Below are 26,194 nucleotides of genomic sequence, written 5' to 3'. Positions count from 1 at the left end.
TGACTCTCAGGCTTGGAAACTGCCTGTTGGTAGCCATTCTATCTGTGGACATTCAAGACTCAGAAGGAGGGGAGTTTTGGGGGCTATTTGTTGAATGTGGATGCCATGTTTTGCTCTAGTGTTATCATTCTGCCAATCATTGCTGAGCTTTCAAAGAACAAATGAATCAAATGTGTCAGATCTTCACACATGTTACAAAGTTGCACAGATCAAAATAAAATGTTACAGCTGCTTCACACTTACAATGTATGATTCTAGCTACCTTCAATACACACACCAATTTCAGAACTTCATCATGGTTCAAGATTTGTTCAACAATTTTACATCAGCTTTTTTTATTCCATGAATATGAATTTGAGATCAGATTTTTTTTTATTTACCAAAAATTGGAAGTGCTACTCATATCTGGAGGAGCTGTGTGATACAGCTTGATGCTTGCCATAGAGGAACAAAATTCAAAGAAAACATTACTAGATTTGTAACATTAAAAATGCTAAGAAAAAAATCTTGCTTCCACTGAAGTTTGCAAGAATGCATGCCCTATATATTGTAAAATTGACTGTGTCACTTGACAGCAATTCCTGTTTAATTAATCCAAAACACAAATACTGTATACATATGTCATTTTGTTATATTCCAGTGCTCTGGCGAAGCTATGTTGACAAAGTCCTATCTGCATACAGAACAAATCTCAAATTTGGAGTAAAAACATTTCTCGTAGTTCCTTTGTGAATGAGTGTCAGTCTAAATATAGCTCTTTCTTACCTGATGCTGACCTTCTTCTAGATTTAGCTATAAAACTTGCAAGTAGTTTCCTCATAGGCATGTCAGTTGCTTCTTCTAAAGCACTCTTCCCTCTCTCATTTTTGAACAGTGGATCAGCTCCATACCAAAGTAGTAACTCTGCCACCTAGAGGTAAAGATGCTTCGACATTTGTTCCTAACGCTTTCACACTTTCCGTATCTCACTCATCATACAGAACAGCCACAGGTGTCGCTCCACAGCAACTAAAAGTCAAAGTCGCTGATGCTCATTGCAATTTTATACAGCAGTTACAAATATAATATGAGCAAGTAGGACCCTGCAACAAAATGTTGCAGCTCATCCTCAGCCCCTAACGGAAATGGTTCTGTCTGGGGCTCAGACAGCCTGGAACAAGAGTGCTTATTAAACTTGATGAAGAGAGGAGGAAGTTTCAGCAAAAAACACACAGGCTTTTGTTTCATCTTCATGAAACCTTCCTGCACTGCACTTATAATGTGAAAGGAGTTGGTTTTAGAGCCTGAGCACTTTATTACTATGTACTTGGAAGGGGGGTGTCCCTGAAGACTGACATTCTCAACATTCCATGGCTCTGGACACCACTAAGCTTGTGCAGCATTCTGACTTGTTAGATCCCTAAAATCAAATTTAAACATCGTTGCCACTGTCAGCAAAAACCAAAAAAGGAGTGGTTACAACACTGTCATAAATAAACTCACACAATTTTTGTAAAATATGGTAGATTGTTTAAGAAATCTACAAATCAGAAGTGGTATTCCGAGTTTTACTCAGAGGACACCCACTGAAATTAATGAATATGACTAAGTTAGGTCAAGTAATTTCAGTGGGTTTACTCTGGGTGAAACTCAGTTGAATACCACCTCAGAAGACTAATGGAATATGTAAGCTCTTTTAGAAGAGACAAACAGGATCAATTTAGTCTATGTTTACATTCCACAGATGTCTTACTGAATGTCTAAAATAAATAACCCCCCAATCTTCTAAGTACAGTACAGTTAATTATAATAAAATTAGCAAAATACATGCAAAGAAAGAAGGAATGCCAATTGTGACAGGATAGGATAGGAAAGGAAAGGAAAGGGCATTTCTTAAATATAATGAAGCGAACTAAAGACTCCTAGTACTTGGGAACAGCTTTAGACAGATAAGGACTCTCCACAGCTAAACAGATCTTCAAACAGAAATGATGGCAAATCTTGCAGAAGTTTTATTGCATACGAGAACTCTTGGACCTTCTCAAGCATTTGAAAAATCAAGACAAACAGTTATTTCTTTCTTTTTTCCACTAGATGGTGCAAGTCAAGAGCTCAAAACAGGAGATAACAAAGCTTCTTTATAACTACTTTCCATACCCAGAAATTATTTGGGGATGGGCTACCCTCTAATTTTTTTTTGCAGACAAACCAATACATATATAAAAACAAATGGACCAGACCAGGCCTCTAAATCTTTGTTTTCCCTATTTTAATCTCTGCCTCCTGGTCCTTGTCACATGGTTTTTCATGGTAGGCAGCTTCCACTGCAGCAGCACCCCAAAACAATAGCATCTGTGCCTTTAAGAAGGAAAAACAATGGCTTTCCTTGTGGCTTTTTGTAGAAGATAATTTGCAAAGTATTTTCAAATACAGAAGCATTACCTTATAGTGACCACCTTTAACTGCATCGTGTAATGGTGTTATTTTTTCACTTCCTTTACAGTTAACATCAGCTCCTGCTTTTAAAAGCTCATTTGTTGTCCACCAAAATCCAGCCAGACTGGCGTCATGCAGTGGAGTCCAACCTGTGGCATCAAAAAAATACTTATTTTTTTGTGTTCCTTTCTTAGAATTTAGGCCATATATTTTATAGGATTATTTTCTAATGACTTGCATTTCCCTCTGGCCAGAAAACATTCCCCTCCTGGAGACTACGAGTGGTTTTTGAGGATTTAGGTAGTGGAAAGGGGATGAATGGAACACTAGCAACCTATTGTATATCTTAGAACTTCTACGGTGGCTAAAGGTGCCAACAGACAGTTAATTCTGTGAGAGACATTCAAGCACAGACCAAAAGGTCTGTGCAAATAAAGTGAAGGAAGTTTTCTGGCCAGAGGGCCAAATCTTTATCTCCCCAACTGCGGACAGACTGAAGCTGACAGGTGGCTGGGGCCGCCCACCGTCAATGACCTGATCTCATAGTGATATCAGGTGATGCTTCCCTTTAAAGCCCTGATTATTAGGACTTCAGAGCAAACCATGGTGCTTTCGAACAGTGCTTTGTAAACATCCTAGCATTCAGACACCCCCTCCCACATTTCTCCTTCAAATTCCGGAGGTTGAAGGATAGGCAGGAGCTGCTGAAGGCATATTTCCACATGCCCATCAGGAAAGCAATGAGAAAATTAACAGACCACACACTGTTAAGTTTTTACTTAACTTTACTTTACTTAACTTTTACTTAAGGTTTTACTTACAAAATCCAAAGGTATGATTCATGTGCTGATCCAAGCAGCAGCTAGGTGAACACAGGTAGAATACACTTAGGTACACAATACAGACTATAGTTTCAAGTATGAGATCTGAGATTGCAGCAAGCTCAGACATGTCCTTCCTGGTCTGGTACATGGCACAAAGAGGGTGAGGAAAGGAAAGAGAAGAAGCTTCATTTCCTCCCTCATCGGAGGTGGGGGCATGACCTAGTTGAGTCTAGGAACACAGCTCTCTGATCTGAACCCCTTCATGCACTAACCAGAACTCATGCACAGTTATGTTTGGTTTCAATTTCCCAGAGTTTCCCCCTTTTCTCCTGGAATGAGCAGGAGATGATTTGTGTTAACTACCATTTCACAAAATGGTAGTTAACACAAATTACAGGCCCAGCCCTAAGCACTTACTTATACTGTAAAACTAGCATATCACAGAACACATGATAAGTAAACATGCTTAGCATTAAGTTGTGCCTTGCTCAAGTTTATTATTACACATTATTATTTCATCATTGGATGAAATTCACATTGGAGATTCTGCTCACCTGCACAATCCTGAGTATTTACATTTCCACCAGCTTTTATCATTGCACGTAAACCATTTAGGTCATCTTCCACAGCAGCTCTGTGCAATAATGTCTGACCAAATCTGTCTCTTCTATTGATTTTGGATAGTGAAATGTAGTTATACGAGGAGTTAGAGGAACTGTTCCAAGTGGCTTGCCTCCCTGAGAAATATACACGAAACAAAAGGATGCAATAAGCAAAAAATATTGCAGGTTGCTTAGTGTTGTCTAATCTAATCGTATTAATCTGTTCCTGTCAATCATGGTTTAATGCAGAGCTTTCCAAACTGTAGGTTGTGACATGTTAGTGTGTTGGCTGCAGGGCGTAGATGTGCCATGCAAATGCTTACTGCACTCCTGCCAGGGCTGGAAAGGGGTTCGTTTAACCTCTAGTTTGCTAGTAAAACTGAATTACTGTGTCGCAAAATGATGCATGTCTAAAAAGTGTGTGACCAACATGAAAAGTTTGGAAAGCTCTGGTCTAATGTATCATTAATTACAGAAATATATCTGAAGTTGTAACAGAGCTGAATTCCATGTCCCTAATGCCATAGACAAAATATCTTAAGAGGGATTGTGAACAAACTACATACAGTGTTATGGCTGCAAAAATAGCCTATACCAGACAATGGAGACATGCTGCAATCTACATAAATGTAAATTCCCTTGAGACCTTTGTGGTATAGTAGGAGTAATAAATAAAAGAATAAAAATGATTATTTTATACTCACTTACCCAAGGAGTATTTTTCTTATAAATATTATTTAAAGTGTTTCTGGTTATGAGTAAAACTCACTCAAGGTGGCTTACACGTAAATGATAAAAATACAATTTCCAATTAAAATATATATATATAAAAAATACAGTGCAAAACCTTACCTCTCATTGGGGCTCAATTCTGATTAGACATGCCTAGAACTGAATTGTTAATAACATTCTGAATGGAAAGGAACAGTAAACAAAGCCATTTTGTTTTCTTGAATAAAAGTTGAAGGAAGGAAGACATTTACCTATTGGGGTTATTGTTATGGTTTATTATTACAGTATGCATTTTTGTGTTTTTATATTGCAAACTGCCCTGTGATCTTCAGATGAAGAGCAGTACAGAAATTTAATAAATAAATAATAATTTATTCAAAATACAAAAGTTAACTCATCAACTAATGTTACTCATGTATTTAATATCACATAACTGAGTTGCATATTTAACACAATATGCATATTAAACTCAATGTTTCAAACATTTGAAAGGGTATAATGAACAGCAGGCAACAAATTAAGCTTATTTGTTTTAGCAAATACATTGATTTTATTTATAAGCTGCCCCACACATTAAAAAAAATTACAAGATGGCACATGCACATACATACTAAATAAATACATGTACGGTAATTAAAGCAAAACTTCCAATTGCCAATCCAAAGTTACTAAGTACTATAACCATTGCCCTCTGCTGGATAACAAGAAGTCATGTATCAGTGGATTGTGCTTTTAACTTGTAATTACTACTTCCTGATACTTGCAGATTTATTGTACAAACCAAGACAGTAGTAGTATTTGCAGAACGGACTCATAATGCTGTTTTAGTATGTATGTGTATCCTACATGATAAATATGCAACTTTTAATATTTTAAAATGTGTGTGTGTGATATAAATGGATACAGTGGAGAATTCCCAACCAACTAAAGTTCCCCACAGCGCCAACTCATATAGGCAAACATGTTTTCCCCCCTCATTATGAATACTTCATGCCCAACCAAGTGATCATGGATTTCAAATGCTGATGCAGCTCCAATTAAAAAATGTCTTCTAAAACTAATAGGAACTGACTCTAATGGCCAAGAAGCAAACTGCATGCCCAAGCCCTAAAAGCTTTCTACTCAATAAGGATGATGTGGTGAAATTGAATCTGGCATAGGGATGGACAAATCAATCAATTTTGGTTTCTTTCAGTTTCTCATTTTTGTAGCCTTAAGTTCTTTTCTCCACATTTCCACATCAGTTTGCAAAACAAAATTTAAAATGTCCTCACTGAAATTCATTCACATTTAAGTGTGAATTTCTCTTAATATGCACAATTTTGCCCAATACACACAGTTTTGCAATTCGTTTTTGTACATTACTAACACCAGTATATGGCTTTTTATGTACACTTTACCCTAGTAATAGCATTATCGTACACATAAAGTGGAGAACAACACTGCAAAATTAAGAGAAATGTGAATTTCAAAAGAAGGCGTTTTTGATCGCATATTGTTTTAAAAAGCGCAAATTAGGTAGGTTCACCTTTATCTGAATCAAATTTTATTCCCTACTCCAAACCTGAGGTAATATTGAGGAACATGACCTTAACACTGAGGGCCAAACTAAACATTTGCTTGATGCAGAGCATAAACTGCATGTACTTTGGCCTTTAGATTTGAGTAAGGGGAAATGCCAGTGAAGCCTCCTTGCTTAGACTTAGAAAATGAAGGTGTCCCTTGCTCTAATTAAATTCCACGTTCGGTTGCAATAGTTTCTTCCAACCCAGTACAAGACAGAGAATTGATAGCAATGGACGCAGAGCTTCTGTTAATGCCCAGAAATGGTAACATGAACTGGGACACTTTGCCACAGTGACATATTTAGCAGGGGGGAAGGATATGTCCTTCAGGCTACAGAAGATAAAAAAAACCGCTTACTTCTTTTCTTGGCAATCCTCTGACTTTTCCTCACTTGCTCAACTTTAGTACAGGTATTTGTATCTGTAGTCAAGAAGTGGCATAATACAGTTCCCATCTGTGAACAGTCATCTTCCTTATTTTTAGTGTCAGATCTGCTGACAAACAAAACATTTTAAATTACCAAATGCATTTCTCTATACTCTGCATGATGTCCATATATATTTTAAAACATTTTTCTTGAAAAGGATAAGGAAAACTGTATATTTAGTCTCACTCAAACTTCACATGGAAACTTTTTTTAACCTCCTCAGGATATACTTATTTATTATTTCCATTTCCATAACACATTATATAAAATATCTCAAAGTGGTAAAAATGTTATATTTAATATAAGCTTTCCCATTAATCACTGTAAAAAATTTATATCATATTGAAAACCATTAGCTTACTCTCTTGTTTGAGCCTCAAAACTGTGTATATTCTGATGCATCCCTTCCAGAAACTGACAACTAGAAGTAGGATCAGTATCATTTAGAGTAAGCTTCTTCCTTTTTTGTGCTGAATTCTTTAATGTACATGAAGCAACCTGGATAGTTTGTTCACATGAACTGCTATCCTTTAAAATGGAATCTCCTTTTTCAGCTGGTCTGTCACGAGAGGAAATATTCTGGTGGTCTGAATGGACTAATTTGTGCATATTCTGACTAAAGCCAATCTGTGAAATAACAATTATAAAAGAGGTCAAAATTATTAGTAGGGCAGTAAAACATATTGGTACATCTTAGGGCTGCCATACATCCAGGATTTCCCGGACATATCTGGGATTCGTCGTCAGAAATAGTGTCTGGGTGGAATTTTTGTAAATCAGAAAAATGTCCAGGAAAACCCACTGAAATATGGCAACCCTGGGTACAGCTATATGTATTTAAACTTCTGTTTTAAAAGTATGAACAATGAATTCACTGTGAAATTTAGAGAACTTCCAGGACAAGCAACATAAGTTTGGTCAAATTATAATGAGACAGCCTCTTACCGTAACCCCTATATTTTTCTGATAAAGGTTAGATGTCATTTCCTTCACAAGAAAAGAGATAACTGAGCTATACAATGTATGTGAAGAATGGTGCTTTTTCTAGTTACACAATCCTGTGTTTCTTCCTTGAGCTGGATGGGGCTTTGGGGGGGGGGGAAGAATATCACATTGCATTTCCTTCATATACCCAATTACTTTAGAAGGTAAAATATTTTATAGAAAGAATCTTCTACTTCTCTGTATGCATATAGCTTCAGTGCAGATGATTATTTAATGCAAAAAACAGATGTTATGAACAATAACTTTTGAAACTGTGAAGAAGGTGTAGCAATTTTCAGTTATTTTTTATTCACATAACTATTTAACGTGCGTAAGAATGATACTATTATCTATAAGGGGTTTCTAGCACTGTGACTACATCTGCAAGATTTGACAACAGCTTTCCTGTTGAATCTTCTGAAGGTAAGAATCTCTTAGACATTAATGTTGATTGCAGTTAATGTGGTTACCCCATAATGTAGCTGCCAGGGGGTCAAAAGGCACACTCTCAATGCTACTTTCTGGATTCAGTCCTGAAGGTAAGTTTGGAATGACTGTAATACAGTGCCCCCAATTCCCATTTCCTGGAGCTGGACCAGGACGATTTCATGGTTGATGGTATCATATGTCAACGAGAGATGAAGAAGTCGTACTCCCCTTGTCCCACTCTCTGCAAAGGTAATCCATACTGGTGACGAAGGGTGGACAGGAACAAAGCTGGTAGCCAGTGAAAATCTTTTAAAACAGGTCCAACATAGCTCTGACTATTAACTCCACTTAGAAGGTGAGCCACTGCATTTTACTGTTTCTGAGTTATCTTCTAGTACGACCAAATGGTGCTATGGCACCTTAGAACTACAGATGCAGTTGAGCTACAGTCACTTAAAAGAGCATGCTAATGAAACAGAAATGGGGAACCTGTACCCCTCCAGAGGTTGATGGATTCCAACATCCATTAGTCCCAGCTAGCATGGGCAGTGGTTAGCGATGATCAGAGTCAAACAACATCTAAAGGGCCTGCCTTAGATGCAAGCACTCCTCCTATGGCATAAGCCTAGCAGTTCTGGCTGTTAAAATTGATTATCAATTATTACTAACTGGAAATGTTGTGCAACGTTGCATCCTTCTCCTAACCAGTGTTTGCTGATATATCCTACTGAATGTCATGCCACCAACCTTGTCCAATTCAAGCAACATAAATCAACAAGTTAAGCTTGTTTTAGAACTCTTTAACAGAACTATGCAATGAAAATTAGCACAAACCAGTTATCAGACTTCGCATTTGTAAATGATGTAAGTTCCAGAAATCTGAGTGCTCTGCTGCTACTTATCTTCCTCATTCCCTGAAGCAACCAAGGGGAGAAAATCTCTGATGCTTCTTTCCTTGTTGATACCTATAGTCTGCGTAATTGCTGTTCCATTGAGTGTAACCATGTAAGAAGAGCTCTGCTGGATCTGAACAAAGGCCCATCTAGCCCAGCATCCTGCTCTCAGAGTGGCCTATGGAAATCCCACAACCAGGACCTGGATGCAACAGCACTCTCTCCACTTGTGATTCCCAGCAACAGCTCTTCAGGGGGATAGTGTCTATGACAGTGGAGGCAAAACACAGCTATCATGCGTAGTAGTCACTGATAGTCTTACCCTCCATTAAAAAATGTCTAATCCACACAAGTGGGTGGCCATCACTGCCTCTTGCGGGAGCAAGTTTCATAGTTCAACTATGTGCGGTGTGAAAAAGTAGTTTCATCTGTCTGTTCTGGGGCTGTGTATACACACACCCTATGAAACACACAAGGGTTATTTTTTTTCACAGTATACACAGCAGTTTGCAATTGTACAAACAAGGGACGCTGTGGGTTAAACCACAGAGCCTAGGACTTGCCGATCAGAAGGTCAGCGGTTCGAATCCCAGCGACGGGGTGAGCTTCTGTTGCTCGGTCCCAGCTCCTGCCAAACTAGCAGTTTGAAAGCATGTCAAAGTGCAAGTAGATAAATGGGTACCGCTCCAGCGGGAAGGTAAACGGCGTTTCCGAGCGCTGCTCTGGTTCGCCAGAAGCGGCTTTGTCATGCTGGCCACATGACCCGGAAGCTGTACGCCAGCTTCCTCGGCCAGTAAAGCGAGATGAGCGCCGCAACCCCAGAGTCGGTCACGACTGGATCTAATGGTCAGGGGTCCCTTTACCTTTTATCACACAATAATATCATTTAACGCAGAAGCCATGCTGACTATATACACAAGGGGGCATGTTTTCAAACCAATGAGCAATGGTGTTCTCTATTCCTATTCCCTCAATTACTGTTTCAGTAGACCCTTAAAAATATTTTTACACTCTTTCAAAAGAGAGGGGTTGGAAATTGGTGTTTTGATATAAAGACAGCTCCCCATTTACACGGGGGTTGTGTTCGGAGGCACCACACGTTTAAGTGAAATTGCGTGAACACCATTGAAAAAGCCAGCAAACACCCTCCAAACCACCAGTTTGCACAAGGGCTTATGGGATTGCATTTGCAAAGGCTCATCAGATTGTTACACTGTTTTTATGCCTTTTTGTGCAACAGGAATGGTCACATATGCCTTGAATGCATGTAAATGGGAAGTTGTCGGTACTGATATACAGAGGAAATGTAATCAATCTATGGATTTGTTTAGTGACGATGCACAACCTACATTTCTTCATACACACATACATACCAGAAACAAACATGCAAAGGCAAATTATCAAGAAAGACGAAATGTCCTGGTCACCAAAGAACCTTCAGTTGCACTTGAGGTTGGTGGGGACTTCCTTGTAGTAGCTTCTGGGGAGGAAATGGGTCTGAAGGGCACTTCATTTGGTAAGAGGGACTACAATGTCTTTGTTTTAAATGCAAAAAGTCCCAGGTTCAATATCTAGCATTTCCAAGTAGAGCTGGAAGACCCTCAGTCTGAAACACTGGAGCAATGCTGCCGATCAGTGTAGACAATACTGAGCTATATGGACCAATGGTATAAGCCATCCTCAGATACCCGCTGCCTTGTGGGGCATCTTAGGGAAATAAAAGGCTAAGGAGTAAACCCTAGACAAATTTGGAATGAAGTAAAATGGTTGAACCGTGTCTTGTATGCCACCTTCCTGCAACTCCAGCAGCCAAGCTGGTGCTAAATGTTCTGGTTACCAGTCTTCAACCACAGCAGGTGCTGTGATTCTCCAGCAGTTTGACCTCACCCCTAGAGGCGCATTGTTGTCTCTCAATAGAGACGGATGCTAAGAAAAGATCTTCAGATGAATGGCAATATATAAATTTAATAAATAATAATTAAAAATAATAGTGGAAGGCAGCTGCTCTTCTGCTTCCTTCCTGCAGCTCCATGTACTGTACAAGTGTGGACCATGTCATATGAAGCTGCAGTGAGAGAGGGAATCACCTGAAAACCAGAGGACTCTTGTGTCAGCAAAGCTCTCACTTAAATAACATTCTTCCATCTGATTTGGGATTATTCTTCCTTCCCACTGCAGCCCCATACCCCATTGCTGTTCACTGTTCAGGAGCATGCACACACACACACACGCACACACACACGCACACACCAGGGAGAGGGTTGTCAGGGGTACAGTGGATTGCAGAGGGAGAAACAGAAAGAGAAGGCTGGTTGAGCAAACTGTAAACTTATAATAAGATGGCTTTACAATGCAGGTATCACTGTTGTACAAGACAGCAGGGAAGAAGCGACGTTGCTTATCCTAACAATGGCAGTATGCAACTTTAATGAGAGGCAAGGTAATAAAAACATACACCACTTACCTAGGAATATTATACACAAACAACAGGCTTATTTGGGGTATAAGATGGTTTTGTGAATATAAACAGCAAGTTAACATTTCAATAAACATTAATGTGAATATAAATTGTAAACCAACATTTCAACTTTAAAGTATACATACTTGTTCCTCTGAAGGATATGGCAATGTGGTCACCATTAAAGCTTCTGTTTCTTCAAGGTGTTTTATATGAAGCTGAGATTTTATATTTATAGCTGTGATTTGTGTGCAATCACCATCTGTTTGGTCTGGTGTCGGTTGTTTGTCTGCGGTGATGAACCAACTTCCCTTGCCTTCTGGCTGACAGACAGATGCTGCTGCAGATTCTGACAAGGAGTTCAGTGCTGTGAGAAGCTCTACAGGCAGGGCATTGCTCTCCTTATTTACAGACCTAGCCATAGAAATAGCACCATCCTGATTTTCCAATATGTCAAGCATTTTGAGGGTCTCAGAATCATCAAGTGGTTCCATCAAATCTTCAAATTCCACAGCCATTGTTTCATCTACACTTATACTTGATTGCACTGTTTCAAGAAATGGATGGTTTTCTGTCATATCTTCCTTACTGACAATTTGAAAAACCTCTGACATCTCTGTATCTTGTGGAATTGAATCCTCTATTGCATCCATACCAGAAAGAAGGCTTATTTCTGGAGACACTTCAACATTTAAAGTCTCTGGAAGCTAATGATAAAAACATATGCTAATTTAACACTCAAAAGCACACATTTGCAAAGCTTTCTTCAAAGAAAATGCTGCTTCCTCTTCATAGCTCTTTTTAAAATAGCTTTTTTAAATAGCTGTTTTTTTACCTTCCCCAGTTCTATTATATTTCTTTTAATCTGAGACAAAAGTGCACAATTTTCTAGACTGCATATTTACATAATAGTTTTAAGATACTTAAAGAAAAAGGGTTTACCCTGCTACACTTTGCTAAAAACTTTAATGGTTTCTTATGATCCCTCAGTCTGCTTCCAGGGAGCTTACAGCCAACTTTTACTCGTTATTAGTCTTTTACATTTAAATGTTTTTCTCAGTATCATTCATTCATTGTTATATTTTTTCTTATGACATGAAGGCATTTGATGCAGTTGTACTGCTGAAGCTATGTATATTCTCTGGCCTTTAGATGGCTTTGTATTGCTTAAAAATTGGTTTTATTTTATTTTATTTTAATTTTCTCTGTCTTGTATTTTCTATTTTTCATAACGTTGAAAACTCCCCAGAGGAGTGAGTTAATGGGAAAGTATAAATGCAAAAAATAAATTGATTGATAAAAATATTTCTATATGCCCAATTACATAAAATATCAGAGTGCTCCACATCATAAAGTACCACAACACAATACCAAATAATAAATTAAAAGCCTGGTCCTGTTATTAGCCTGGGAACCCACCCAGAAAACATATATAACCCACTGTAAAAAAAGCTGAAGAAAAACTGTTTTCTTTAGTACAATTGGAGGTCTACTACTAGAGCATCAGCACAGCCAATATGGCGGGCTCCAATAATCTTCTTGCTTTCTCCAATGTGCTGCTGAACACATTAAACTTCCCTTCCCCAAGGTTCCAAGGCTGCTAGTTACATAAGAAAAATTTTGTGTGTTAATTTCATTCATGCAATTAATATCACATCTAGTTCAGTGCTCATAATAGAACCAATGGAGCTACTGCAGGAAAATTACAAAAGTGCATTTTCAATACTCAGCATACTCTGTTGGCAAGTCTGACCTGTTACATTCTTTCACAATCTTGTATGGTGTAATAATTTGTATCACAATAACTTCTGCACTGTATCATTATACACATCCTATGGGCATGCTGGTTAATTTGCATAAAAACAGCAAGCTCAAGCTCAAGCTCAAAGTGAATGTTTGAAATGACATCTTTGTTAAGATTAGAGTTATTTATTTATTTATTTATTTATTTATTTATTTATGTAATAAATATCTGGAGAAAACATGTTCATAGGCTTTCACGGGGGAAGGGGGAATTCCATGAGGCATAAATTAATTGAAAAACAGAGATTATATAGTTACAATTTGGGTGGAGGGAGACACTAACAGACCTACATTTCTGTCTGTTTCCAGAAATCCAGCCACTTCAGAATCTAAACCTAAAACAACAGCAAATAAGTGAATTTTAAACTTTATTTTCAACGCATATCACTTTGAATATCCTTTAAAACATAGTATGGTCTTTGAGGGAAAACAGTAAATACCAAATTTAGCCATCCTGGAACTGAAGGAAAAAGAGCTTCTGACCACCTATGAGGAAAGCATAGCCTCCCTTCACAATAAAGCTTCTATTGACTTTATACCTAGTGTGTCATCTAAAATTAATCTGTAACTTAACAAGCAGAACTTGTATCCAGAAGCTTCCCCTTGCACCAGTGGGAGCATCCCTTGAAATACAAATAACAGCTTCAGAGAGGTAACTGTCATCAGGACTATGGACTCTCTATGGCCCCAAGACTGCTCAAGCTTGCCTGTGGCTGCTATTTACATAACCAAAAAAATGTGTCTAGTTTGCCCTTTACAGGCACAATTTATGTGCCTCTACATTTCCCCCTCTATGACTAATAGCACCTTCTGGGGGGAGGGTGATTTGGATCTGACCACTGACAACAGGGGCAAAGGGTTAGACTTCCCCACAAGGACTGATCCCCAAGCAAACTGGAACTTTCATTTCTTAAGAAAGAAAAAGGCGTGGAGAGTGTCAATCATGGAATTTCTATGTAACATCTAATTTGGACCTGATGGATGGCTTTTCTATTTTGAAAGGGATAACAAAAGGAACCTTTCACAAGTTCGCTGATGTCACTGGCATACCTTTAATGTGTGCTTGATATATTGTGTTTATTATATTTCTACTATTGTTGCTATTTTCTACATTGTGATTTTAATAGAAGTAATCAGTCTTGTGCAAAATATGTGTACTAAAAAGGCAGTGTGTACATTTTTATATAGCTATATGAAATAAGATCTTCCTGCAGCCAAAGATGGTTGAATCTCATTAAGTCTTGAAGTACTTTGTGCAATCCATTATAAAACTTACAAACTGCAGACTTTCCCATTTTATTCACCAACATTCTTTTGTATGTTATTTTGCTTAACATCTAACCTTGAATGAAAGTAATTATGAACTTGAAAGTATGTTCTCTTTGTCCTAAGGCAGCTACAGCACTATTTAGATGTTTGGCTCATGGCGCTCTCCCAATGTCCCCATATGCACCTGTTCCACTTCACAACTTCCCATGTTCGGCATGAAAGTCTGAAGGGGGAATGTTACGAGTGAGTGTGCTTACAATTCTTCTCTTGATTAGGAGCTCTGCATTATCAAGGGTCCTGATCGCAGGGAAGTTTGTAAGCACATTCACCCAAATGCACTTAGAATCCTCCTTCAAATGGTGCTAAATGGTGGGCCTGAAATGGATGTATATATTGGGGGTGGGTTGTGTATGTAACCCCTCCCTCGTTTAAGCCCTATTTAACCTGAATAGGGCTTATGGGAACAGGTACCTCCAGGTGATCTATATATGAGTCTTCTGCTCTGGCAATTTAGTTCAAATCCAGAATTATGGGATGCAATATGAGGGCAGGGTGGGAGGGAGGAAGAAATCATTTCACAATGGATTTAGGTAACCTTCCTCTTAATGGACTGCACTGCCTTGTGAAGTTCTAAGTGACCACGCTAATAGGCATTAGGTAAAACCACTGCACAGAAAGTAACAGTGGGAGGCCAATTACAAACTCCTTTCTGAGACTGAAACTCCAAAAGCCATTTAGTTCCTTACTGTGCTGTATATAGATGCATCTGTTTGATATTTTCTGCAATAACTATTTTGTGTGTAATAACTATACTTAAACAAGTTACTCTCCATTACATAAACATGCAGATAAAAAGCTTGTATCATCCATGTACAGTAGCAGCTGGTGAATGATCAAGTTGGCAAATACCTGTAACACTGATGGGACAGTTTATCATAGCTCTAGAAAGGAAAAGAACAGATAACATTAATTAACTTTGCATGTTTGGGTGATTTAGGCTTGATTGTAATCTCTGTTTTACTCAGATCCTTCACACTTATTTACAGGTGATATAATGATGAATGTATGGAAACAATTTGTTGCACACAAATGCATGAAATCATCAGGATTTCTAAAGTGCTTAAAAGGCACTATTTCTAAAACAAAACATACGTATGTTATCTAAAACTTTAAAAGTTGAAATCAGGGAGACTAAGGCTACAGTTGTAATCACATTTACTTGGGAGTAAGTCCCAATGAGTATAGTAGGCATTACTACCAAGCAAACATGCACAGTATTGGGCTGTAAAAAAATAATCAGTTCTAACTTTTTTCCATCCAATTCTGCACTTGGTGGTGCGTGACAGGTGGCTGATATAATGACACATGCAAATTACCAGTATGGCTTTAGAAAAATGATGTTATTTCTTACTCAAATAAAAAAACTAAAGCCTCAAATCTATCATTATCTTTTTATTGCTGATAACAAAACATTGCTCTGGCAGGGTCCGAGAGCCCTCCTTTGCCATCTCTCTGACTACAGTCCTGAAGCTTGGGCTGTTCAATGAAAGATGTAGATTGTCCAGTGCTTTTTTTCTAGAAAAAAGGTGCTAGTACTCAGCCTACAAGGGAGGGCTCTCAGACCCTGCCAGAGCATTGCACCTCCCTTCCTAAGCTGGGCAGAAGCTTCCCAAGCTTTGAGAAGGGGGGGGTGTGAGGGATCCTGCAGCCCTCCTGCCTCCTTCCCAAAACTGGGCAAGCTTTAGGAAGGAGGTGGGAGGGCTCTCAGACCCTGCCAGAACATAATGCCTCCTTCCCTAAGCCAGGCAAAAGCTTCCTGGGCTTTGGGGGAAAGGTGCAAGGCTCTGAGGGGGATGGAGGTGCTGGTACTGTATATCAGTGCACACCACAAGACAAAAAGCACTGAGTTTGTCCGTATATTTTTCTCAGTATCTGAGAAACAGGTTAGCATGGTGAATTTCCTTCTGAAAAAAATGTGTGTGATTAGGAATACAGAGGAGGAATACAGAAACAGTTAAAAAATAACAACCCACAAAGGGCACATGCTCAAGGCAAAACTGAAGGCAAAGTTGCAATCAAAAAGCCATCTAGCACTGAGATAGCTATTAGAATTCCTGCTCCATGACCTAAACACATGACCTTGAAAATGTAGCTTCTCTATTTCTAAATAGCCTGTTATGGTGATATCTAGAAATTAATTTGCAAGATTCAGACCTGATAAAGAAAAATAAGGCATTCTGGTTTTATTTACTCCTGCAAAGGAGTGAGGTACTTATTCATGTCCATTGAAATCATTTTATAAATATGAAGTGAACTGTTCTCTATCACTTCTGTAACAAGCATTTAAGGGCAAAATATAAAAAGAAACACAAAGCACTGTGGATGCATTTTGAGCTCTCTCTCTCTGAGTATGTGTGCCCACAGTATTCCAGCAAAGCAAATGCTAGAATATCATCCTGCTACTCCTTGCTGGCTTATGCTTTAACTACTGCTTCCTCCACCTGTTGGGGAATGAAGCAGCCCACAGCCAGTTGACTGAGGTGGGAGCATTATACTGTTTGCTTCCATCACAGGCATCCAGCTGCAAGCACTTTCTTTTTCAGGAAGATGTGGCGGTGGTAGTGAGCGGGCAGGTGATTGAGCAAGGAAAGGAACCACACCACAGTGGAGTACCAGAGATGGAAGAAATGCAACCACCTCTTGCATCAGGCAACAAGCCATAGACAGCATCTATCAACGGGAGGAGGAGGGGACCGTGACAGCAGCAGCCAGAACATTCAGCGGGAAGAAGATAATATATAATCATAGAATTGTAGAGCTGGAAGGGTCATCTAGTACAACCCCCTGCAATGCAAGAATCTCAACTAAACAGTTCTTGGTTTCAATGGCAGATCTTTCTTTGTTATGTCTCTGCATGGTTGTTAATTCAGCCTTGGAAATAAACCCACAAAAGTCATCAGTCTGCTAAGAGGTTAGCACTGTGCATTTTCAGATGAATTTGCATAGGAAGGGGCTTTTCTTCTCTCATGGCTAGAACAGAAACAAAGTGGACTGACAGAGAAGGGCTCTCTCATGAGTTCCATCCATCCTCCACCAGCTTGCTCACTGGCCAACATGGAATTCTTGGGTGGATAAGGGCTACAACCAGGCAATTTGTGAAAGCCATGGTTCCCTTGATTCTATGAAGATCAGATTATATTGATGACTTGAAGAATACTTATTAGAGTTGTCAGTTAAGGAAACCAAGACAGAAAAATGAGAAAGCATCATCTTTAGACTGTAAGTCTAAGTGAAGCTTAGCAAGGTTTGAAGGAATAAGTAGCAACCAGGTGAGGAGACTGAAGGAACCAGGACAGATTGGAACAATGTACATTTTGTACTTAACAACCTGTAATTAAGATTAAGTAACATAATTATGCAACTGAAAAATCTAAAGGATTTCAACAGCCCAACCCATTTGATGAGTTATATTGCATGAAAAATTGCAAAATTAGATGATCAGGTGATTTTTAGATGAAAGTTGTAATTATTGGATTAATGTCATAATTTTCTGATTTTAATTAAACCCTGCTTGTAAGTACATCCATTCATTCTGATGCAATTTCTGGCAGATGTAACGCAGAAAACATCTGCTTACACCCTTGAACACATTAACAGATGTCACACCATCTGATATTTAATACAGAACCTATAGTAATAAATCTTCCCTGTTCAATATTTCTATTATTAAAAGAAGCCACACCTGAGTGGTGAACACAATAACCTGCCCCAGCTTGGAACAAGAGATGCTATCTCTCTTGTATTTAAAAGGAATTTATCTTATCCTATATACTGTATTTTTTGCTCTATAAGACTCACTTTTTCCCTCCTAAAAAGTAAGGGGAAATGTGTGTGCGTCTTATGGAGCGAATGCAGGCTGCGCAGCTATCCCAGGAGCCAGAACAGCAAGAGGGATCGCTGCTTTCGCTGCGCAGCAATCCCTCTTGCTGTTCTGGCTTCTGGGACTCAGAATATTTTTTTCTTGTTTTCCTCCTCCAAAAACTAGGTGCGTTTTATGGTCTGGTGAGTCTTATAGAGCGAAAAATACGGTATATAATGTAGTATCTCCTGAATCTTGCTCTTTTAGATCCATTTCTCCACTGTGTCTTTTGCTACTATTTTCAGTTGTGGGGGAGGAGGTTCTTATTCTTCCGCTACAACACATTGATCACAGCTAACTTTTTTATGCATTAAATTAAAAAAACCCCAGCCCTACCATTAGATTGAGACAACCAACCATAGCTGTCAACATTTTCCTTTTTTTAAGGGAAATTCCCTTATTCCAAATAGGATTCCTCGCAAAAGGGAAAAGTTGACAGCTATACAACCAACCCAGGCAGGAGGTGCCATGGGTGTGAGTAGCCCCCACAACCACTCCCCAGGGTCCTCCCCCCTCCACCATTCCTATCCTACTGAGCCAGCAACCCACCAGTAGTGATGCTTGCTTGTTGCTGGACTGGGCAAGTGAGATGTTTCCCAACATATCAGAAACAGCAATGATGGGAAATACCCATAATCATAGGAGCCAACTCCTTGGGGTCGATGTCCCTTTGCTCTTTGCAATAAAATATTGGGGGGGCTGCCCCACGTTGATGGACATTGGCATTCAAATGGTATGCATGTACTACATATTACACTAGTCAACAACAAATTTGTTGTCTGCGTTTTTTCAGTTGATTTAGGACAAATCTGATGCGCTGAATCCAAAAATCACATTGGTTTTGCTCAATCAGGTCAAGTTTTTGAGCTATGGCCACATGTCGTTTTTTTACATTTTTGTTCACATGTACGCTTGTGTGGAGCATTTTAGAAGAAGTTGGTGGGGGTAAAATGCCATGTCAAATAATTGTTTTGATTGGAAATGATTATTTTAATGACAAGAAGTATTCAGGTCCGATAGTTCTGGGTGATTATGTCGAAAAGGAATCAGTTTGAAGTCATAAAACCTCGAAATCTTCCATAAATTGGTGCAGCAAAGCATAAAGTTGGGGGATCAAAACTAAGTTAATGGGGCAGCCGTCCCACGAAGAATTGTCAAAGGACTCTGCCGAACTGTTGGCATCCAGATTGAAGGAAAAAACCTCCTCTCTGACAGTGCTCGCATCAGCTTCTTCCGCAACAGGCATCAAGAGTACCTCCGTTTTTTCTCGGAAGAGAAGGACTTGGTGTACTGTGCAGATATTGCTCAGTTTCTGCTCAAGCTTGGAGTGCCACAGTACGAACCCAAAGATTGGAGACTGTTCATTGACAGCAGCAAGCGATCACTGAAATGTGTTCTGCTACACAACGGCAACCAGTTTGCCTCTATACCCCTGGCTCACATAGTTCTCACTGAAGGACAACTATGAAGCGGTGAAGTATGTGCTGGAGAAAATTGGTTATGATCAGCATAAGTGGTTTATTTGTGTTGACCTGAAGATGGTGAACTTTTTGTTGGGACAACAATCTGACTTCACCAAGTACCCATGTTTTCTGTGCATGTGGGATAGTAGGGACCGTGCTCAGCATTACACGAAGAAGGACTGGCCTGTGCGGGAGGAATTGGTACCTTGCAAAGAAAGGAACATCATCAACGACCCTCTGGTGGACAGAGACAGAATACTCTTCCCACCGCTGCACATCAAGCTCGGCTTAATCAAGCAGTTCACCAAGGCTCTGGACAAGAATGGTGACTGCTTCACTTACTTGTGCCAGGCTTTTCCAGGATTGAACATGGAGAAGTTGAAAGCTGGCATCTTTGACGGTCCTCAGATCTGTCAGCTCATCAGAGATCCAGAGTTCGGAAACTCAATGAACGAAGTGGAACTGGAAGCGTGGAAGGCATTTGTTCTGGTAGTGAAGAACTTTCTTGGCAACAATAAGGCCAGAAACTACGCAGAACTTGTCAACAACATGCTGACTGCTTTCAGAAACCTGGGCTGCAACATGAGCATCAAGATGCACTACCTATTTTCACATATGGACCGGTTTCCTGAGAACCTGGGTTCAATGAGTGACAAGCAGGGGGAGAGATTCCATCAGGACATGAAAGAGATGGAGACCAGGTATCAGGGTCGCTGGGACGCAGTCATGATGGCTGACTACTGTTGGACTCTGAAGAAAGACCTCCCTGCCGCTGAGCATTCCAGGAGTTCCAAGAAACGGAAGTTCAAGCCCTGATGTTTGAAAAAAGGTGAAGCAACATGCAATTTACGTGTACTTACCTTTATCAATTCCCACCATTCAGTTTACAGTAATCGATGTTTCTATCAGGTAATCAATATATGTTGTTGGGAAAACATTTTTTTCTCTTAAAAACATATTTAGGATGATATGTGTTGACAAAAATCAGCTGATAATGCCACAAAAATGTAATTGATTTTGTCACAAGATTTGATTTTTTTCAAATCAACATAGCACAAAAACCTGACCTGATGGAGAGAAACGGATGCCATTTCCTGATTCAGCAGTGCAAAAATACCCTAAATCAGTTGTAGAAATCTAGACAACATTCAAAAAGTAAAAAATTGTTGCCCAGTGTTATGATCAATTATGCAGGGCGGGGCTTACCTGCCCCCCCAATATTTTATTTAAGTTGGCACCCCTACCCCTAATGAGGTGAGCAGGCATTCCATCAGGCATCACATATGTATTGCTCTGCTCACATGATACATGTTGGTGGTGGTAGTAGCTATGGTGCCGCTGTTGCTTTACAGCATTTGAGTGGGAAGTGAAAAGACACCAGGTGGAGCAGTGAGCAAGCAGCACCACAGTGTTGGAGGAAAGAGCTGCATGTGCCCCACATACTGCCCTGCACTCCCTATTGTAGCCTGCTGTCTTGTAGTGCAGTAAAACACGCACCTTGTTAGTTCATAATAAAGTAAGATTGAACTGCCTATCAATTGGTTTCTGCATGTAGAATGCAGAGGGCACTATCTTTAGCATTTGCCTCAAGAAGCAAGTTGCCTTGGGTTGGTCCTGATTAGGTGATCAAAGTAGAAAAAATCTAATTAAAATATTTTAATCATGAACCAATCTATGAGTATGTGAATTTTAACACATATAGTAGCTCTGTTGATTACAGCGTGCTGCTGAGAATGCCATGGTTGAAGGTTTGATCCCCATAAGGCACATCTGAATGTTCCTGCATTGCAGGGAGTTGGACTAGATGATCCCAAGGGTCCCTTGCAACTCTATGAATTTATGATTCAAGTCTATGATTCAAGGTATGCTATATTTATCATAAAACTATGCTATATTTATCCTAATAGCAGAATTTGGTCAAAATAAAGTTCTGCTGGATCTGGATTTGACATTAATAAACTAAATCTAGCTCAATATTCAAATAATGGATCAATGCCACTTCTAAATGGAATTATGACTCAGTTTTTTACATAAGAACAAACAAATGTCCACCTGCACACTGTCTTCAAACTCTGATATTTCCAAGAGTGTAATTTAATGAAAGGACATGCATAGATACAGTACCTAAACCAGGACAGCAGGCACTAGTCTACACAATTCCATGTTTTACAAGGCATACAGAAATGAAATATATATCTTTTCATGCAAAGCAGCAAATTTATTTGTTTGTTTCATATTTGCATGAAGTACATAACTTGTTTCTTTTTGAAAAAATGATGACCCCCCCAGTGGTGCAATGGGTCAGTGCATCTGGCTGTTAACAAGAAAGTTGGTGGCTCAAGTCCACCCAGGGACGGGTGTGGGCAGGGTTTCTATATTGCAGGGGGTTGGACTAGATAACCCTCAGGTCCTTTCCAATGCTACAATTCTATGATTCTATGAAAATGGATAACATAGTTAATTACATTCCTCAGTTAACATAATCCAACATTCTTCAGTAACCACACCCTCAGGATTAGTAAAATTCATACTTATGTAACTGTTCTCACTATCCTATGCAAATATGTACTTCTTTAAAATAACCTGGAACATTCTCACATAAGTTACACTTAAAAATAAAACAAAAATTCCACCCCTTTACTACTTGTGCACAAACTAAAAGGTAATTTAGTTATTAATTGCCATTCACTGATATTCTTAAAATACCACTATCCTAGTCTGAATCCCAGGAATCCTTGTTTGAAGAAAGCTCTTGTTTTTGAAATTATCATTTGGATATCTGACTGGATGCATTTTACATTCTACCTCAGGAGATTGGGAATGTAAGCAGACAACACAGGATAAATAATTTCTTCTATGTAACTGACAAACGGAAAATCATAAGTCCTTTATATTTTTTCTCTACTTTTTTCTTCTTCTTATACAGTGGTACTTTGGGTTATATACGCTTCAGGTTGCACACTCCACTAACCTAGAAATAGTGCTTCAGGTTAAGAACTTTGCTTCAGGATAAGAACAGAAATCGGGCTCCAGCGGCACGGCAGCAGCAGGAGGCCCCATTAGCTAAAGTGGTGCTTCAGGTTAAGAACAGTTTCAGGTTAAGAACAGACCTCCGGAATGAATTAAGTTCTTAACCCGAGGTACCACTGTATACGTCTCTTCTTTTTTCTTCTCTCTCCCTCTCTTTACTATGATGTCCTCTGCTCTGGGCTGTTATTGGGGTTCAGGATTACACACACTTGAAGATTATGGATGGGTGGAAGGACCCTGGATAAGAGCCAGGGAAGGGAAGACCTCCCAGGGTGAGTGACTGGAAGAAGACAGGAAAACTCCCAGGTGAGAGCTGGGAGGGTCCACTATGTTTTTTGTGTGAGATAAGGGTTAAGAGCAATGATTTTTTTCCTAGATAAATAGGTGCTGGTACTCATCATGATGATATTACAATAAGTGCCACACAACTAAAAAAGAGGTGCTGGTACCCTTGCGCACCCCCTGAAAAAAGCACTGGTTAAGAGTCAGGACTCTGAATTTTCTTTTCTCTTTGTTTTTATCTAGGTTCATTCCTTTTGTTTTATTGTATCACAAAAAAAGTTTTAATAAAATCTTACGGGGGAAAAGAAAGAAAACTATGTTCCTGTTTCTTGAGAACCAAATATTTGTATATCATTTACTTATTTATTTAAAAGGGAGGATATGCTGGGTTTACTCCTGCCAAGAACTTACCGGTAGCTAGACTGATATGAAAGTTTTAAGGAAATGTGGTATTTAGAGCACATTTCCACTGCAGTGTGGTAAAGGTAAGAGAGAGGTTAGTGGCTCAGGCCTTGCCAAAAACCTCTGAGATTTTGCCACCCCATATAGATTCAGGAGCTTGATAAAGAAGCCCTGTTCACAAGACATACTGTTATTTGTGAAATAGTGACGTGTGGTGTTGGGAGAGGGATTGCACCGGCTGCCTATGCCCCCAACACCATTGATCTCACAAACCCTTTCCTTCTTTTATATTCGTTAACTGAACTTGAGGAGGCAAGGATTGCAAGACACACCTTCAGTGAACCTTAATTGCCATTTTTATAGTGAACCCTACCTGAACCGTTTGACTGAAGACTGTTTCCAAATAAGGGACCTAAAAAAAGCACATTGAAATCCCAGGGGTGGGTGGTTGTATGCTTAGGACCTTAAGCGACTTTTGTTTTCAGTTTGGGGTGTTATGTGGAGGAGAGAGTAGGCAGTCATTTAGCACGGTTATATGGGCGGAAGGGCCACACACACCATTAATTTTACCATGCATCTGAATGAGTAACAGAAGCAACTGGCATATCCTGGTCAACGTGAGGCCTTTATTACAGGACCAACTGTAATCCTATACCAGATGAGCAAGCCCCACTGAACTCAGAGCGGCTTACTTCTGAGTAGCCACACGCCCTTTGCCAGTATTCAAACACTTACAGTCAGCCCCAGAGGGTGACTTGTGACGCCTCTGTTAAGTGTTTGCACAACTAATTGTAACGTGTGTGTGTGTGTGTGTGTGTGTGTGTGTGTGTGTGTGTGTGTGTGTGTCACCTCCTGGCAAGCAGCTCCTCTTCGTCCCCGTCGCTCTCAGGGACAGAACCCTCCACTATCGTCTCATCGCTGTCGGTCTCGCAGGTGCCGCCTCCCTCCGACATGGCTGCTACTTACGCCCCTCACCCCCCCCAACTCCCTCTCAGGGACTTTTGCTCTTTGCCCGAAGCCAATTCCCCCTCCTTGCAGACGACCACAGGGCCCCCGCCCCACCGAAAGCCGCCTTCTCCTCAGGCAACACTTCCGCCCCTCGAGACTCTCTGAGGGGAGGCCCGGTGCATTTCGGGGGTCGTAGTCCTTCGCGCAAGATCCTGGTCCCTGACTAAGGCAAGGAGCGTGTATCGTGCGGGCATTGGGGTGGTGGTGGTGAGGGTGTCAAGCGAAAGGGCATCCGGAAACACGTATTTATTTAGTTACTTTACGTGTCGTTGTTGCTGTTTTCCAGAGCACCTTACAGGAGGAAAGGACTTGGGATGATGATGATGATGATGATGATTTTATACCCCACTCATCTGGCTGAGTTTGCCCAGTCACTCTGCTCGGCTCCCAAAAGACTATTAAAAACACGATAAAGAGGTAGCTGTGCAAGGCGGCCGCTTATAACGAAAACAAATAAATTACAAACGAGTAAGAGATGAGAAAGTGCTACCCATTAGCTGGGCAGAACACGGGGACGATTGCCAGCCGAGAGAGATCACTTGGCAAGATTTCTGAATCTTAACTTCCGCTGCTGAAATACAATTAAAAAGGTATGCATTTAATAGGGCGTTAAATGCGTTCAGGGACACAGGGCTGATTTGCAGGTAAACTGGATGTAGGCCAGTACCTTGTATTTTAATTTCAAAAAAATCACTTCCACGCTTTCCTTTTCATCTTCTGTTCCCTGCGCATCAAACGTTGCCACAGTTTTGGAGCATAGCTTCTGTTCCTTGAACAGCTACATGACCTAAACAGGCAAAGCCTTTCCCCCCACATCCCTCTTATTTATGCCCTGAAATCATTCCCCTGCTCAGTTTCTGCATAAAAGCACAGAAGCTTTTTTATTCATAACTTTGCTGTAGCTACGGCAAACTGGTTATGTGAAGAGATGGTTTATGAATCATAAGTCATCTCTTCATGTGCCATGCATTTTTTTGAGAAAATGCAGTCAACAGCTTATATTTGCCGTAGCTGATTCACGCCACTGGTTTACCACACCTCAATTCAGTATGGGTGGATTACTGAAAAAGAAACTCAGAAACAGATTGTGTGCATTGGCCTAATGTCAGATTTTATTGCTAGAATCTGGATGCATAACAAAATACTTTGGACTTCAAGCATTTACCCTAATCCATTTAACCTGGAGCAATCATCATTTGTATTATTTGTAAAATATTTTATTTTCTTCAGTATAAAAAACAAATATACATGCAAACTTGTAGAAAAGTCCTTGCCTGGTAACCACACATGGACTTCCCTAGTATACTGTATGCAGATTGTGAACTTCAGCTTCCCTCAGGTTAACTCAGGGCTTTCTTTTTCCTACATTTGTTCCAACTATATATATATAAATTAAAATAAAACCAGTTCCACACCTATAATCATCTCCCTGCCTTTAGATACTCTAGAGCACTTGGAAGGCAGAAACTTAGAAGGTGGAGCCTTTAGTGGCATGGAAATTAGACTAATTTTCTGTCTGCCAAACAACTATCAAACTGTTTGTTGTTGTTGTTTAGTCGTGTCCGACTCTTCGTGGACCAGAGCACGCCAGGCACTCCTGTCTTACACAGCCTCCCGCAGTTTGGTCAAACTCATGCTGGTAGCTTCGAGAACACTGTCCAACTATCTCGTCCTCTGTCGTCCCCTTC

The 26,194-nt window shown here is 39.8% G+C and overlaps 1 protein-coding gene and 1 long non-coding RNA gene across 10 annotated transcripts in view; one reads left to right on the top strand and one right to left on the bottom strand.

Annotated features, from left to right (window-relative positions):
• ANKRD31 (ankyrin repeat domain 31) overlaps positions 1-24,515 on the bottom strand; it is a 48,246-nt gene extending 23,731 nt beyond the window's left edge. For 6 of the 9 annotated variants that reach the window (XM_053408734.1, XM_053408737.1, XM_053408739.1 and 3 more), the window contains exons 1-9: positions 24,348-24,515; positions 15,312-15,343; positions 13,425-13,468; positions 11,477-12,037; positions 6,928-7,193; positions 6,497-6,633; positions 3,794-3,976; positions 2,422-2,564; positions 766-910 (exon numbers count right to left, since the gene is read on the bottom strand). In XM_053408734.1, coding sequence (XP_053264709.1) covers positions 766-910; positions 2,422-2,564; positions 3,794-3,976; positions 6,497-6,633; positions 6,928-7,193; positions 11,477-12,037; positions 13,425-13,468; positions 15,312-15,343; positions 24,348-24,451 — 1,615 coding nt within the window. In that variant the 5' untranslated portion in view covers positions 24,452-24,515. Of the gene's footprint in view, positions 1-765; positions 911-2,421; positions 2,565-3,793; positions 3,977-6,496; positions 6,634-6,927; positions 7,194-11,476; positions 12,038-13,424; positions 13,469-15,311; positions 15,344-24,347 lie in introns of those variants that run through there. The other 3 variants (XM_053408735.1, XM_053408738.1, XM_053408742.1) reach the window with 3 other exon arrangements.
• On the top strand, positions 24,324-25,108 carry LOC128423518 (uncharacterized). The gene is made up of 2 exons (XR_008332781.1): positions 24,324-24,431; positions 24,793-25,108. It is a non-coding gene; the product is annotated as an uncharacterized LOC128423518 (long non-coding RNA).
• Positions 25,109-26,194: the final 1,086 nt, after the last annotated feature.

The sequence above is a fragment of the Podarcis raffonei genome, chromosome 11 (assembly GCF_027172205.1).
Source record: "Podarcis raffonei isolate rPodRaf1 chromosome 11, rPodRaf1.pri, whole genome shotgun sequence".
Taxonomy (NCBI): Eukaryota; Metazoa; Chordata; class Lepidosauria; order Squamata; family Lacertidae; genus Podarcis; species Podarcis raffonei.
Note: the sequence above shows the minus strand (reverse complement) of the source record. Positions and strands in the feature narration are given on the sequence as shown.